The 17,060-nt window shown below is 43.1% G+C and overlaps 1 protein-coding gene across 3 annotated transcripts in view; it reads left to right on the forward strand.

Annotated features, from left to right (window-relative positions):
• The first annotated feature begins 1,489 nt into the window (after positions 1–1,489).
• The window catches only part of LOC142803915 (neprilysin-2-like), a 62,025-nt gene continuing 46,454 nt past the window's right edge, over positions 1,490–17,060 (forward strand). For all 3 annotated transcript variants that reach the window (XM_075890208.1, XM_075890207.1, XM_075890206.1), the window contains exons 1-4: positions 1,490–1,577; positions 2,110–2,388; positions 11,301–11,498; positions 13,578–13,810. In XM_075890208.1, coding sequence (XP_075746323.1) covers positions 1,544–1,577; positions 2,110–2,388; positions 11,301–11,498; positions 13,578–13,810 — 744 coding nt within the window. In that variant the 5' untranslated portion in view covers positions 1,490–1,543. The remainder of the gene's footprint in view (positions 1,578–2,109; positions 2,389–11,300; positions 11,499–13,577; positions 13,811–17,060) is intronic.

Raw genomic sequence — 17,060 nt, forward strand, 5'->3', positions numbered from 1 at the left:
TAGCACGTTGCTCGAAGGCTTCCCTCCCTCCTGTTTCAGTTCGTCGTCTGTTCGCTCCCAAATACGTGCGCTTTGCTGTTAAGCTAGTTATCTGTGTGGTGGACCAAGATAATTGCGTCAAAGCATGCGATGACAAAGCTAGTACAGCCGTGTTTATCGAAGACTACACTTACTGCGGCTGTGTCACGTGAAACCACGGTAATTACGAGTCCACTAAATAAAATTATACTAATGACATTAGCCATACAACTTCATGAAGGAAGACGTTCTGTAAAAAGTTAGTTTCTAGAAAAGCCAGAAGTCAAATTACTGCTAATTCCTGCCCTGTCTCTTATCTGGTAGACATGGGCTGCCAGTCAAGTAATTTGTTTTGCTATTGCATATTTGCACAGCATATTTTTTTTTCCGTGGTTACCAATACAAGTGTTTCGCGTTGAATGTTATCCACGTCATCCCGCTGCTGTTCGGACATCGTAAACAACGAATTTCTCAACGGTGAAGTGTACCTCACAAGCTCGCGCACACAAAAAATAAACTTTCTCCGCAATAATTAAGAGACCACATGCATGCTGCTGCCATCAAGCAAGCACCCCGGTGACATTTGCGACAAGAATAGTCAGTGTTTACTTGTTTCTGGTGCCACAGTTTTAGTAATTTGTTACAGCAGAAGACTGACCATTTAATTAAAAGTGACATGGCTGTACACTTGCCAGTTAGATGTATAAGAATAACAATAACCTCCCAAATGTGCTGCATGTGCATGCTCACTCGGCTCTCGAAGACAAATTTACTAGCGGCAAGAACACGCGCGAAATTCTGCGTGCGGCACGTGCGTAAAAAATGAGTTTTCTTCATTGGAGCACGGATGAAGATTATCATATTCACCATCTCTACGTTTGAGTTTGGCGACAACGCGCGCGTTATACTAAGTCCAAACAGCGCAAATCATTCAAGCATCCACTGTGGACAAAACCGTGGTCACTAAAGACACGTCGTAGCATCCATGCTGTTAAAAAGACGTGCGTGCAACCTACGGCAAAAGTTGACTTTGGACGGCTGAGCATCGCATATGCCATTAAAGATGCTCTGCTCGCAAAAGCAATCACGAATAATGACGACGCTATTCTGAAGGCCCCCATTTCAATAAGCTGCCTTGGCTGCTTTGCGCGTCACACGTACGGCACTTCGTGCTCGTTGCACTCCGAGGTTTGTCCGAGTTAGGTGAGTTACAGCCAAAAACGACCGCATTAGCGACAGTTCGGTGTCATTAGACAGCGTATGTTCTTCCCAGTACAACAGAACACATCCGAATCATGGGATGTTTGGACGATGAATTGACAGATGTTTACTGTAGTAAGATAAGAAATGACACAAATATATTGAATAATGCACCAATTTTATCGATGCTTTCTTAACTGTTTAAACTATGACACGAATGTCTTCTGTTTAAAAGGAAATGTGTTTCTTGTATATTGTAGTTGACAGCATTGCCCTCAGCAATAGTGCCACCTATTCCCCGGTTGTGGTTGGATAAATACAATACATGGGGCAGCTGACAGCTCCGTACATAACCGGAGGTACGTGCAAATCTCTCAGCACCTACTTTGAAAACATCCAGAGCTAGTGATTAGGAACGTAAGGGTGACGACAACACATTGCGCATTGTCTTTTCGTCTCCCATACTTCCTTGTTTCTTAGCCCTCAATATGTTTTTTTACGTTTCCGTTTACCGACATGCCCCGAAAAATAGCAATGCTGATTTCTTACAACTCCTACGTGTAATTGAAACTCGCGCCACGTTTGGTGGGTGGCATCTGCAAACGCTTAAAAATCACAGTCGACGACGAGAAATTGAACCTTTACTGTCGATGAAGTCGGTGCTCTAGGCTGAGCGATGCAAAGTCTACAGAGCATGACTGGAACTCAGACGTTTATACACGAGCGTGTTATTCTGTTGAAGCGCATTAAGAAATAGAAACAGCTGCATACCTGATTTTGGCAACAGAGAGAACTCGTGACGCAAGTTCTTGCGTGTTTTGTCTTTTCGTGAGTACCACTGGTTTTCATAGCAACTGCCATACTGTACGCTTGTCTTCTTGCGGCTTTCAGTGGAATGGGCCTCCGCTTTTGCCAAACACACCAACAATTCCTACCTGGGTGGCGACTCGATTATGTACACAGCGCACCCACTCTACACTGTCGCGGGACTGTTCGAAACTGTAAACGCAGGAGGGATTCGCTTCCTGATTGCATGGAGCCTGTTCAGACAGCTGGTGCCGTTTGCGAATCCGACGTTCTTTCTGAACGACGATGCTTTAACCGACACTTGCTACACGGACGTCCAAAAAGTGATGAAGCTCGCATTTGCGGCCCCTTACTTGCATCACGGTAGGTGTGCTCCTTTGTTCTGCTGCTTTCGAGACGTGATTATGTAAACTCGTATATGAGAAACTAAGAAGAATGACACGATAGAAAGAACTACAGAATCACTAAAAACTTTTTATTTAAAAAATTTAGGTCTTCAATATAATTGTGCTGTCACGCAAGAGCAACAACTAAAAGAAATACCAAAGCAGGACATGTTTATTTCTTATGAGCAACCACCATAAGAAAGCAATTACTCTGACTACTTTCCAGCATATCGGAAAGTGTCAGACTGACTGTGAAGGCGGGGTCATTAGTGGCAATGTTTCGTGTTAATTGTCATACCTCAGTATTGTGGACAAGCGCCCTCAACACAATGTAATACCTTTTAATCGGCAGTTCTGTCAACAACACATTAGCTCTCCTACCGGCCATCCTATTTTCTTCTGGCAGTAGCGGTTTTGTTTGTTCTTATTGTACCCCTAAACCCTAAACTTCTTGCGGTTTTATATATATATATATATATATATATATAGTGTAATTATGCGTGTTTCGTATTACTCGAGGAAAGATGATGCAATATTAAGGCAACCGTGATTGCGCAAGCGGATATTCTCATGTCGGCAGCAACAGGATAGAGGTTGAATAGATAAATATGCGATACATTGCACGTTCACTCCATCTGCGCATTAGTAATGCTTTCATATCTATTCGTGATTGCGTAATTTCGGCAGCCCTTGCAATGTACAACATTCTGTTCCCCCATCTTTCACTTCTCTGTATTACTACTGATGCCTGGTCAATTTAAATATTAGGAACCAGTAGCATTGCATTTCTTACAATTTCACCATGCAGATGCTTGAATACTAACTGCCCCAAGCTGGGTGTTTTAGAGGCTACACGTACACAAAGCTTGTGATTTGCGTGAGTTTGTCACAGAATAAACGCTTCATTCTCTTGCTGACGAAAAAAACGCTGGAGTGAGTCAGACGCATCCCACAAATACATAGACGAACAAATTTTTTGAAAAGCTAAAGTAAGACTGGCCCCGCCGCGGTGGTCTAGTGGCTTCGGTACTCGGCTGCTGACCCGCCGGTCACAGGATCGAATCCTGGCTGCGGCGGCTGCGTTTCTCGGAAATTATGTAGGCTCGTGTGCTCAGATTTGGGTGCACGTTGTTGCGATCGACGAGCCTGCCTGGGCCGCGGATGCCGAGATGGCAGAAAGACAGCCACCGATAAGAAGGAACGCGAAGACTCCCGGCTACTTTTCATAATTGGGTAGATGCGTGGTTGTAATTACTGCACGCAGCACTGCTGTCTCTTCACTCTTGGAAAAAAGTTAGTAAAATGGTAGCAACTGCAAGCAAACAGGTAGTAACTGCAGCGCTTACAACATTTCTCGAAACATTACTACCCTTTTGCAACATTTTTACTACCTACGAGAGTAAGCAGTAACTAGCTGCAGCCGTTACTAACTCCTTGCGACCTGTTTACTACCTATGTTAGTAAACAGTTAGTAACTGGGTGATTCCACGAGAGATCGACACGGGCCCAAAAGTTGATATTTTAGATTTTATTGAGTATTTTGTTTTGTATTTTATGCACCTCTCACCAGGTAGCCCGAAAGTCAACTTCGTTTCATGATTAACGGCATAACTTACAAGACAAAAAATATCAAACTTCACCAACACGGAGGCACCTATTTCGTCACCTGTCATTTTCGAAAACTGCAGATGCTATAAAAAGAAAAATATTCTTGTTTCAAGGAAGATATTTTTTACCTGAAATTCATGTCTAAGTAAGAATGAATTCGTACGGTTTCAAGTTTGTAGACCTGAAGAAAATAGCTTTTAAAAATGTCTACTTTTGCGACAGTTTAAAAGAAGTTACGTATTCCCCAATTTTTTTTCTCCGAAAGTAATGCAAGCAGCGTTTTAAAACTTGACACGTTTTAAAGATATAGTGTGTTCATTAGGTACATAAATTATTGTTGCCGCAGGGCAAATGTAAATTTTTATATATTGCCTAAAATTTCTCATATTGGCAAAAGTGTACTCCACTGATATGTGAATAATAAAAAACCACATCTTCGATTTTTCTTAAAATCTCGTAAGTAGACAACAGAAGGCCATCATACAGTAACATAGAAAAACATGTTGCATTATTTTGCTTTTAGCGACAATATTCGAGGTACAAATCAGAGCTTTTCGAGAATGCGCTGATAAGTTGAGAAATCTAGAAATCGGAACGGAAAAGCGGCAATAAGCTTCAAACGCGAGTAAACGTTACAGTACACCTCATGGTGGCTCTGTCCTACTAGCTGGTTCGCAGGCAACTCGCCAGAGCAGCGCATCGTGTGAAATGTATGCGCGTATAGAGTAAGGGTAGGCGTGCCACCTGGGCAGCGCTCGCTTCCCATTGAAATATCGAGTGGTGGATTCAAAGTGCCATACACAATTATTAGACGAGTGTGGCGCCAGATTCTGGAAGGCTGGTACACTGTCTGACGTATGCTCGACGCGGACCCGCGGAAAATCCGTTTTAGGCCAGAATATGGTTCCCAAATTGTTTTCAAAAATTCTGTTCGAGGCTAGATTGCAATTCTGACTAAAATACAATCACTGCAACAAAAAAAGCATCACATTAGAACAAATAACTGTGAGTTGGCGAAGCTAAAATAAGCCCGTTGATGTATACATATAGACTGCAAGGTGACTCACACACGATACCGATTCACAACACTTCAAAAACAAAAAAAATGTGTTTTTTCCTTACTTTGCCTAGAGCTCAATTCCGATGGCGTATACTTTAATCACCTTGTTTGGAATTACAGATTTGGGTCTCTCAGTACTCGCGACACCCTCGCAGTGTTCCGGATCACAGCGCACATCTGGCAGAATTGAATACCAGACCAGCGCTACATACAATTGATTGATATGTGGGGTTTAACGTCTGAAAACCACCACATGATTATGAGAGACGCCGTAGTGGAGGGCTCCAGAAATTTCGACCTTCTGGGGTTCTTTAACGTGCTCCGAAATCAGAGCACACGGGCCTGTAACATTTCCGCCTCCATCGGAAATGCAGCCGCCACTGCCGGGATTTGAACCCATGACATGCGGATCAGCAGCCAAGTACTTTACCCACTGGACCACCGCGGTGGGGCAGCTCTACAGACAAAGACTGACGAAAATATTACACAGAGATTTGTGTGTTAATGTCGTCATTCTAAGACTGCAGTGCTGTTTTTATATTCAATGGTGTCTTATCAAATTCGCCAAGTTGCGACTTTTCATAGTCAGCTATCGAGTTTTCATAGTCAGCTATCGAGTCAGCTATCGAGTCAGCTATCGAGCAATACATATCTTTAGAGATGTAGTTCATAGTTTATTGTGTATTTGTGTATGAGAACTTTTACAATGTATATTTGTGTTTGGCTGCTGTACAACCGTTTGACGGTAATGCAACCATGTTGACGCCTACAGTGGTACATATCCACCCTGAAAGCTAATGCCCTCTGTATTATTTATTACTTGTGATAGCTGAAGTCGTTGCCATAAGCCTGGGTACAGCTTATCGTGAACCTCGCGCAAAGCCGTAAATCCGGAGATAAAAAAATTGACACATTCCACGTACAGTGCGAATCGATGATATGCGAAGTGCAAATGAAAATGGTTCATATGTCACTTTAAAATCAGCACAACGTTACGAGGCAGATGTATATAGGCCTTACATGGCTTCCATACATGTTATGATGATAATATTTGGACGTGTCATTTACTTTCGTCATCTATTGCCATCACCTGAATATATATTTGCTATAAGTGGAGTTAGCGAAACGGCCGCTACCGTGCTATGAGCGTAGCTTGTAGTCATGCTTTACATCGCACGCATATCATGATTATTATGTTTGGACGTATCATTTACGATCGTCGTATATTCCCGTCGCGTGATAGCAAATTTTGCATATGTGAAGCTAACAAAAAGCCCGCCAGCGCATCATAAGAGTGGCATGTAGTTATGTTTTTACATGACCCACATGACATGTATTTCATGTTAATGTCTGTCCCTTGTAATCGCCATGAAGCATGTCATACCATACCAGTTTTGCAACATGTCATGTGAACGAAACCACCACAAAAGCAGCAAGACCATGAAATGCAAATCATGGCATTCACGACATACATATCGTGATTTTCATGGTATGACTAGTGACTTGTGCTCTTTGCACAGTCATGTAATAGCATACAAAACTTGGTATTGATATCATTATCGAAATGGCCAGGAGAACTATATGTCGCAGGCGGCTAGATAGATAGATAGATAGATAGATAGATAGATAGATAGATAGATAGATAGATAGATAGATAGATAGATGATAGATAGATAGATAGATAGATAGATAAATAGATACGCTCAAAGTCACCGAAGTTCGCCAATAAACTCTTTGCAATAAAAAAAAACTCAGTTTCACCGTAAGCGCAAAGGAAGCTTTATATTCGAAGTTGATGCCAAGATCGACAAGGAGCTACAAAATTGCTGCGGCGCTGTTCCGCCACTAAAGATGCTGCTGAAGAACACCACAGGACGATTGCAAACGAAGAACTGTCAAAGCTTGGCGCTTAATGAACGCTGTATAAATCGAGGTATACGTACGAAATGAACACAAAAGTGTAGAGATTAGCATGGACTGAAAATTGTCCCAGGTTTTATCTTTATATGTTTGATTAGTGCTTTGCTTTTGCAAAGCCCTTTGCTTTGCTTTTGCAACTATTAAGTGCGCGTTGATGGCGTTTACACGCAAACCAATGACGCCATACCTTGTTTACATCAATGGGCAGAGTGTCAAATATGCACGGACGCATCGTTTCCTGGGCATAATAATCGACAGAAGTCTTTCGTGGAGCCCACATTGTGCGTACTTGAAGAGACTGCTATGCATTGTGCATATAATGAAATTCATGTGCGGGAAAGCATGGGGAACTTCTGTGGCCTCCATGCAACAGCTGTACAGGGCCCTATTTCTGGGTCTATTGCGCTACAACTTGCCGGTACTAACACTTGCAAATCCAATACTCATTCATTGGAGAGTTTGCAGGGTCAGGCACTGCGTATCTGCCTCGGACTGCCCCGATGCGCTTCTACTCATGCCACAATCATGCTTGCCAAAGTATATGTACTTTGGAAGTACGTCATGCTTGCCAAAGACCATCCGGTCAAGACAAATAGAGTTGTGGATTGCCTCAGAGCGCACATTCGACATGCTAGCCGTGTCCCTGACCACCACTTGGCCCTTCTACCCTCCGGAAGACCACGTGCTTCGTTTTCAGACGTCATAGCCAAGCACCTAAACAGCATTCCATCAGGATATACGCCAGCTGCGAGAATGGCATGTCCTTTGTGGTGCCTCGACCAGCCGCAAGTACGTCTAGAAATTCCGGGTATCAAAGAGAAAAGCAATCACTCCAGAGTAGCATTGAAGCAAGCAACACTGCTAGTATTACATGAGTTTTACTTGGACCAAACGCAGATATACACTGATGGGTCCGTCTCGTCCAGCAGCTCATCAGGTGCCGCTGTAATTCCGGCTGCAGCAATGACAATCAAGTTTAAGTTGTCGCATATGGCTAGACCTACGGCATCAGAGCTTGCTGCTATAAGGGCTGCTTTACAATATCTCGTTCAAGAACGTCCAGGAAAATGGGTCATATTCTGTGATTCGAAGGCAGCGCTTCAGAGTTTGCAGTCTACCATGCGTAGGAGGAGTCATGAACAATTGGTACAAGAAATAAGACATTGCCATCATGAAGCTCTAGCACGAGGGCATGATATTATATATCAATGGCTGCCTGGACATATCGATATTACCGGAAATCAATTAGCCGATGATGCAGCCCGCTCAGCCCATGAAGGAACCCGTGTAGCCCCGATTCCTCTATCAAGGAATGATGCAGCAAGACAACTTTATCTGCTGGCTCGAGATCTCACACGCACGTTCTGGTCGTCTACCAGCTTCCAAAGGTGTCAATTTTATGAACTGGATCCTTCGCTCAAGATAAAGCTACCATCACAATTTTCCCGCTCCGATGCGACACTGTTATGCCGCCTTTGGTTGGGTGTTGCAATTACAAAGGTGTACTCCTTTCGCATTGGTATGGCAGACACTCCTACATGCAACTACTGCGGAGCTGAAGAGACCATCGAACACGTCCTGTGCAGCTGCGCTTGCTACGACACACAGCGATGCCAGCTCCGGATGGTTTTGAATCAACTTGACCCCGGACCTTTTTGTGTGCAGAAGATACTAGGACCTTGGGCATCTGCCTCAGTTGCGCAGAAAGCGACTAAAGCACTGCTACTTTACTTAAAGTCAACAAACCTGAGCGACCGCCTGTAGACTGTGTGTGCTCCCCGAGTGTGCTCGTGATTGTGTGTACCTTCTCATCTCTCTGCAACCTCTTTTCTCCCCTCATCCCTTCCCCAGTGCAGGGTAGCAAACCGGATGTGCATCTGGTTAACCTCCCTGTCTTTCCTTGCATCTTTATCTCTCTCTCTCTCTTGCTTTTGCAAATGTTGGTGCTGTAGCAAACAATGAGACCTTCGTGTGCTTTATACCTTCAACTGAAGCATTCTCGTTAAAAGCACAAGATGTAGAAACCATCCCCATTGCGAGATAAGCACATGCTTCCTTTCAAAGCACTTCCCTGTAATATATAAGCGTCCAAATCATAGGCCACTAGCTTTACACACTTGTCATAGACTGTGGTCTTCAACTCTGCTAACAGCTTTCTGGGTCTGCCAGCCTGACATTTCCGAGAGGCTCTAGACAAGAGGAAAAATTAGGTGTGAAGACAGTGAAAGGCGTAATGAGCATAGAGCTCGCTAAGCTTACGGTGGTGTAATGCCAGCTCGCTCGTCTATGTAGACTGGTCGTCACATGCAATAAAGCGCAATTCAAAACTTTTAAATGAAAATAATTGATGTAGTGTAGAGATGACGACTATTTATTATCAACGTGCGAAGATTCGAAACCTGCAGAGTTTAATTTGCAGAATACACTTTTGAATATGATTCACAAGTTACATCCACTATCCTAAATATACAGACATGAAACTTCATAGGTATTACAATCGGGGCCAGGAATTTCATGCATGTGCTTTATTTTGCCAAATTCCAGGTAAGGATGTAGAAATAAGGGTCACATGCTGAATCACCCTGCACTAGATACTGTAACTATTGTGGCAGTACTCTAGTGTGGTGCCCAGTGTGCGATACAACTGTGTATCAGCGAGAACATTCTTTTGCAACTGTGTGTGGTAGTGAGGGTGAACAACCTGACCAAAAAAAAAGGAATTCATTTGCAATGTTGTCCTTCGATCAAAAATAATAATGCATCACACTGTTGATAATTATTCCAACAAATGATCTCTGCAATGAATATTTTGCAGACCAGTTGTCAAAGTCATTTTTATTCTAAAAGGATTCTGAGAATAATAAGTTCCGGCAGCGCGCTTAGCACTCTGGAAGTAGAATGGCTAATGAGCAGTTGCTTCATTTGCCCAGAGCAGGAACATGTGACATTCCCTACAGTGGCACTGTTACCCCTACCTATGAAGCAAGTATCCATACTTCCGTTTTTTTACCAGATATGTGGTACTACGTAGCAGCATTGTTTCAGTCATAAATTTTGCGAGCTTGAGTTTTTTTTGTCTGGTTGGAGATCAAAACTTATTGCTTTTTTGCTATAGAGTTTTCCTATCCTGATTAGGCAATGAAATAAATATTTGATTCAACTAAAACATTGTTTTTTATGGAAATTCGCTTATAACCCTGAAATCCCATAATGCCATACACCTTCTACTTATTTTTTTTCCTCGCTGCTCTGGACTACTGTACCGACAGCCTCTCCATGTTTCTTGCAACAGAGCATTTGCACTCCGTTTCTTACTTGAGCACCGACTGGTGCTTTATCGATGCGTATGACAAATCTCAGGCTGCTTTGTTTCCTTTTATAATATGTGTGCCGTGGTGGCCAAGTGGTTACTGTGGTTAGCTTTTGACATGAAGAACCGCAAGAAGCCCATCTACTCTACGATGTCAGTGCATGGTCGAAAACATCAGCTGGTCAACATTTCCGAAGTCCTCTATTGCGTGTTCTTTTTTTACAATGATAACGTTATTTTCAGTTTGACATTCCAGATGGTAATATACATGGGTAACATTTGTTCTAGTTACTATAATTGAACACCCAAACTGTGCAAGTACTATTGTTACAAGAATACTATTAGGTTTCATTACTTGGTAATTCCTGGTGTAAGCACAGCAGCCCATCTTCTGCACTATGTGTGTACACTCTCAACCCTATGCAAGGCAAGCAAACACATTTAGCAGAGGGTATTGAATTAACATAAGCAGGTACCTTCCTCCTTCATGTGTCATCTTCACTGCACTACCTGTGATAAAAGTTATACCCAGCAATGCTATGCCCCGAAGAAATTCTACACTTGATGTGTCTCATGATAACTCTTCTGTGTCTACCTTCTGTGGATTTCTGCAGGTATATCTGTTGCAAATATCTCTACCCTTGGGAACGTTCTTACAGTTGATACGCAATAATCTATTCATTCAATGATAATCTTAGTACCATGCGACAATGTCATAAAATATAAGCATGCTCATTTCGCAGCATCTGAATAAGCCTATGAGACTCAGAAAGATATTTTATCACGCGAGTCTTCTTGGTCATACGTAGTGTTTTCCTCTACTGCATATGGATGATCCTGAAGCGATGCGTGAAGTACGAGGAATTCCATGTAAACTGTTTCACCCACTGCTCGGCCATATTTTAAGCGTTCATATCTGGTGCATAAGTATTGAACTCAATGCCAGAAATTAACGAAGAACTCTGTTTTCGTTTTGACACACGCAAAACAGTGACAAATATTGACGCAGTGAAGATGGCAACATCAATGGTGCGAAGAATTCGCGAGGCCTTCCGGACAGCCCTGAACACTTCGAGTTGGGTGACAGGCGTCGCGCGGGAAGTTGCAATCGAGAAGATCAGCAACATGCAGTCCCACCTCGGAAGTCCTGGCCAGCGGCTCGACCCTGCTAAGATAGATGACTATTACGGTAAGGAGTTAAATCAAAATAACTATCCTATGATTCATGTGGCGAAACTCGACAAAACTTCTTAAAAAGAGTCATTCCAATTCTGGGTGCGTATAATTGACCTCCCACTTTAAGTACACTGAGAGACGGCTGTGGGTCATAAACCCTATAGGTATGGCGGTAAATTATTTTGGCACTGTTTAGTTAGTCGCAACTAAATTAATTTTCATATCACCATTTCAGTTCAGTTTGGTTATACTCACTCAATCAGTATGTCCTGTAGGCTGGTCTTCTGTTGCAAAATATATACACATTTATGTGTCATACTGTGTCACATACCATAGAAAAGAGCAGTGTATTATTAACGTGAAATTCAGACAGTATATTTGAGCTATATTTTCTGTTTCTGCAATATCGAGGGACAGCAACAGCGAAATACTATGATAGCACACGGCGATTTTGAAGGTGCACTCTGCAGTTCCATTTCGCAGTGTAAAAGTCTGAGTACGTGAGTTAGCAGCCTGATATTGTTCAGGAATGCGTGCATTATCGATGTTGAACAACGGAAGTATTGCCACTCTAGCGAGAACGTCAATTTCTTGGCAGAATACAAATTATTAAGCGCATATTAGAGGACATGACCCAGGAGTTGTGTTGTGCTTTTTTGTCCTCACGTCTGGCTGCATCCACTTCGCACGTGCAAACAAATATGTCAATACTAAATTACTAAGTCACCAGCCGTCCCAAACTACTGTTCTATGATATGCAAGATCAAGAAGACCATCACCGCGCATATATATATATATATATATATATATATATATATATATGGAAACGTATACACTTCTCTAAAACTGTTTATTTGTCAAACATTCGGTCTTCGTGAATTGGGTATTCAGACCAGTCTTCCCGAAGACATGAAGTACCAGGTTTCAGCGCGCTTTTAAATATCTATTCTCCGATCCAAGAGAGAAAGAAAAAAGGTTAAAAGGTTGAAAGGATTCAAGGGAAAGATTGTCAAATGAGTCACCGAAAGAACACGCGCACAAACTTAGGCACACGCACAACACACGTTTTCTTCAAAAACCAAATAAACAAAAAGACAAAGGTGAACAAAAATAATTCTGGATATACATATATGGTTTTGGTTGACCAAATAAGTGCATTATTTCCGTCCATTGTCACGCCTTTTTCTGCTTCCCCGTCCTCATTTGGTGGCGAAGCCTATAGCTAGGAGGTGAAGATTCACAAGAAGTGATAAAGGCTAAAAAATAGATTCAACGGTATAAACGCGCAGTTCAGACACGTGAAAAGTTTAGGATATAGGTGAAGTCTGGTCAAAAGTCGTCAGGGCGCTCTTTTACAGCAATTCATGGGATAGTGGCCTGCGAAGTTTTAATTGTCCCCCACCCTCCTTCATAAGGTCAATGAAAAGCAGATAGCTACAAACCAAGGCTTGTCACTCAAGATGTTTTAAAATAAACTGCAGAATACCCTTCAGATTTCTGACAGGGGGTTAAATTTTTCAGTCGCTTGAGCGTCGGAGCAGTGGTGTTAGTTTAAGTGAAAATATTCGAAACCTGCCCATGCTTTCTCAGAATGTGTTTAGGAATGTTGCATGTACGACACCTTGCTCCTGGCGATACCTAATAATAATTAAAAAGAGAGCTTTCGTAAAGATTTCCAATATCTTAACGCATATAAAATAGAAACTAAAGACAGTATGACCTGACTGGACTTCAGTTCAGCCTTGAAAGCTATACATTGTTCAATGATAAGGCATTCTAGCTTTTGACGCTTCTTTTTACCGCAGAAACTGCGTGCTAAGAGTACAAACTTGGTGGAATCAAGTGAACGAGTATAGCAATATACACGCCGATACAGAGGAAGCCCCGAAAGCAAATCAGCCTATACATATATATGATTATTCCTTTCTGGGTCTGCCTTTATCTCGACCTGACATGTGCATGAGTTTAGTAGTTTTTTTCGTTTAGTAATTAGGCGTTTGTTAATTTCTTTGGCGTGTCCATGGCGCAGTGGCTAGTAGACGACAACACCCTGATCAATACATGGCAAATTCATTTGAAATAAATTCTACAGATTCAGTGCCGGATGTGGATACGGAAAGGTTTTTCGAAGCGTATAGAGCCGCTCTACAAGCTTCGGCCCATCGACCATGGAAAGACCCGAGGACATTCATCTTCGACGAAACTGTACCAAATGCTTTCTATAGGGCCAATATCAACAATCTCATTGTATCCGCAACATTGCTTCAGCATCCATTTTTCAATTTCGAAGGTCCTGCTGCTTTGAACTACGGAGGCATTGGCACAGTGAGTAGCATGTGATGCATACGCGTAATATGAGAATAGGATTGAAAATGCAGAGGTATACCTGAGAAAGAAAGAAAATTTGCTGAGCTGCTCTGGAGTCAATCCAGGTACGTCTCTCTTGGTTCTCTCAACTTTCACCAATCAGGATTCACATCTTGTTCCACAGACCGTGCCCTCCGGTGATTCAGTTGATAGGCTAACGGTCAAAACAGTTGCGGCTGGCGGCCTGTGATACCTGTGGGTTGCGGCACTGGTGACCATCGGTAGTGAGTCCAGATACTCGGTGTATAAGATTAGTCAGGTGGCCGAAAACTTGAAACCAGCTTGAGTGGCGGGCCGAAAACTGCTGATACAAACCCCGCTTGTGAACCATTTATAACCAGACCCCCTTTTGTGTAAGCGCACCCTTTTAATTGCAAAGCATTTCTTAGCGAAGTTCGGCGACATTAAGCGTATCCACCCACCCACCCACCCGTTCATCCATCCATCCATCCGTCCGTCCGTCCGTCCGTCCATCCATCCATCCATCCATCCATCCATCCATCCATCCATCCATCTATGCATCCATGCATCCATCCATCCATCCATCCATCCATCCATCCATCCATCCATCCATCCATCCATCCATCCATCCATCCATCCATCCATCCATCCATCCATCCATCCATCCATTTCGATACCATTTCGATAATGGTATCGATACCAAACTTGGTATGGCATGGAATGACTGTACGAAAAACAAATTTAAGTTGCCATAACATGAAAACTATGACATGAATGTGATGAATGTCATGATTTAAATTTCATTGTTCTGCAGCTCTTGCGGTGATTTTGTTCGCATTGCATGTTCCAAAAGTGGTATCGTATGGCATGATTGCATGGCGCACACAAGCGACAGACCCTAACTTGATAATATTGAGATGCGTGTGATATAAAACATGACTACATGCCACGTTCATCATAAGCTGGCGGCCGTTTCGCTAGCTTTACTTATACCACATTTAGCATTACGGGACGTTAATGGATGACGAAAGTATGATTCTGGTGCAAACATGAAAAACATAAGATGCGTGTCATGTAACAACATGACTACAAGCTACGCTCATGATGCGCTCGCGGCCGTTTCGCTAGCTTCACATTTACCAAACTCGGTATTACATGACGCGAAAGGACCACATAGGTAAAGGACATCCAAACATAATAATCACGACATTTACAAAACTCGGTATTACATGACGCGAAAGGACAACATAGGTAAAGGACATCCAAGCATAATAATCACGACATGCGTGTCATGTCACAACATGACTACAAGTCACACTGTTGATGCGCTCGCGGCCGTTTCACTAGCTTCACATATGCCAAATTTGGTACTTCTCGACGCCAATGGATGACGAAGGTATGTGATTGGTACAAACTTGATAATCACAAGATTCGTGTCATGTGAGAACATGACTACATGCCACAGTCAAGACGCCAATAAATTTCGACATGACGCAGTGCACGTGCTCGCCAGAGGTCATTTCGTCGCATCACGCCGGCGTTGCCACGCCAGGCGCCGGTCCTGCCATATACTCGCAGGCGCGTCCGCGCTGCATTGCTTTGAGGCATGCGTGTTTCAGTGCGTCCGGCGTCCTTCCGTCACAAAAAGAGGGAGACGCAGTGTGGTCTGGGTAACGCATCGGTGCGAAATGCAGTATGTCGCATTTCGCACCAGTTGCCGTAGGGCCGCGCAGACGGACGCTAGTCGTGCCTGGCATCAGATTATAAAGTGCTCGCGTTTTGCTAACGTGACGTCGCTGTGTCCAGCGTGCGCGCGTGTCAATGCTACATTGGAGTATATTAGGCCCTTCATGATTCTTTCGCGGCCGTTTTCCTAGCTCTACATATACCAAAGTTGGTGTTACGTGACGTCCATGGATGACGAAGGTAAATGACACAGCCAAACATGATAATTATGACACGGAAGTCATGTATGGCATAATTTACCTCTACCTCGTAACGCTGTGCTGATTTTAAAGTGACATATCAACATTTCTCATTCGTGTTTCACATGTCATCAATTCCCACTGTACGTGGGATCTGACAATTTTTGTTTACCAAACGCAGAAATTGCGGCCGTCGTAACAGGTCCGAGAGCGCTGTCTAGATGGCGTAGCTCTGAGGTGTGCGGCGTGACAGGCTATCGCAAAATAATGAGCGCTGCATAGTGACTCGGTCATTGATGGTATGCTTTCACATCCAGCTTGAAAAGCGGAACAGTTTCGAGAAAGCTTCGATTGACACGCGCATAACGCACAGAAGAAGTCGGGGTATCCTGTCGGCTTACGCGTCTTTGTGTTGTACGCATATATGATGGAGAAGTGTACCTTGTACACTTTATTTTTCTTGTACTCAACGTAAGTTGATAGTATCCTTGTTATAGTCCTGTGGGTACCTAAAGGGACAGTAAAGTCAAACATTTACGTCAGAGTGAAAACTGAATGTATGAAAACACCTAAAGTGACAATATTATCAACAACAGTGCTCCAGTTACCGAGAAATTAAAGTAAATGCACAAGAACACAAGCACCGCAGTAGGACAATTTCAAAATGGTCCCGATGACATCAGACGGACCACCTAAATTAATCACTAGTAATCGATCTGACTGCACTAAATAAAAAACGTTCCGTACATTCAAAGACGCAATAAAATGCTGCTTGTTTGTTTCTGGTTGATTCATGGGAAAAGGAAGCGCTGGACGCTACAACGGGAAATGGCACGACTGATTCAAAAATTAACTTTCGCATGGTTACACGGAACAAGTGGTGCCATCTAGTGGGCGCAGTGGAAAGAAAAACGTCTGTATTTTTGAAACGTATGGCGGGAAATTGATCGATGGCTGTCGTTGCAGGTGTGGCTCCCACTGCTTTCAGTCTGCTGCTACTAGAGCTGTTAAGCCGGGAAATGTTGCGCATGGCAACAGTGGCGTGAGACGGTCTGGTCGGTCCGCTTCTTGAGGCGGGTAATTTGAAGTGTGCTAACCCGATGTGGAGCACTAAAACAAGATTTTATTAAAAAATAAGCTCTTCCTTAGCACATAAGTACACTACGAAGTTTCTGGTCCGCCATTTCAACGTCAACGTCGAATTAATCGTTATCTTTAGTGTACCTTTAAGAAACATTTGGTGACGGGCGACAACGTATGTTACGAAGAAGCTGGCAGGTGAACAAAACCTGAGTTTATTCAACGGCTCAGCGGTACTAACG

Source organism: Rhipicephalus microplus, chromosome 3, assembly GCF_043290135.1.
Source record: "Rhipicephalus microplus isolate Deutch F79 chromosome 3, USDA_Rmic, whole genome shotgun sequence".
NCBI lineage: Eukaryota > Metazoa > Arthropoda > Arachnida > Ixodida > Ixodidae > Rhipicephalus > Rhipicephalus microplus.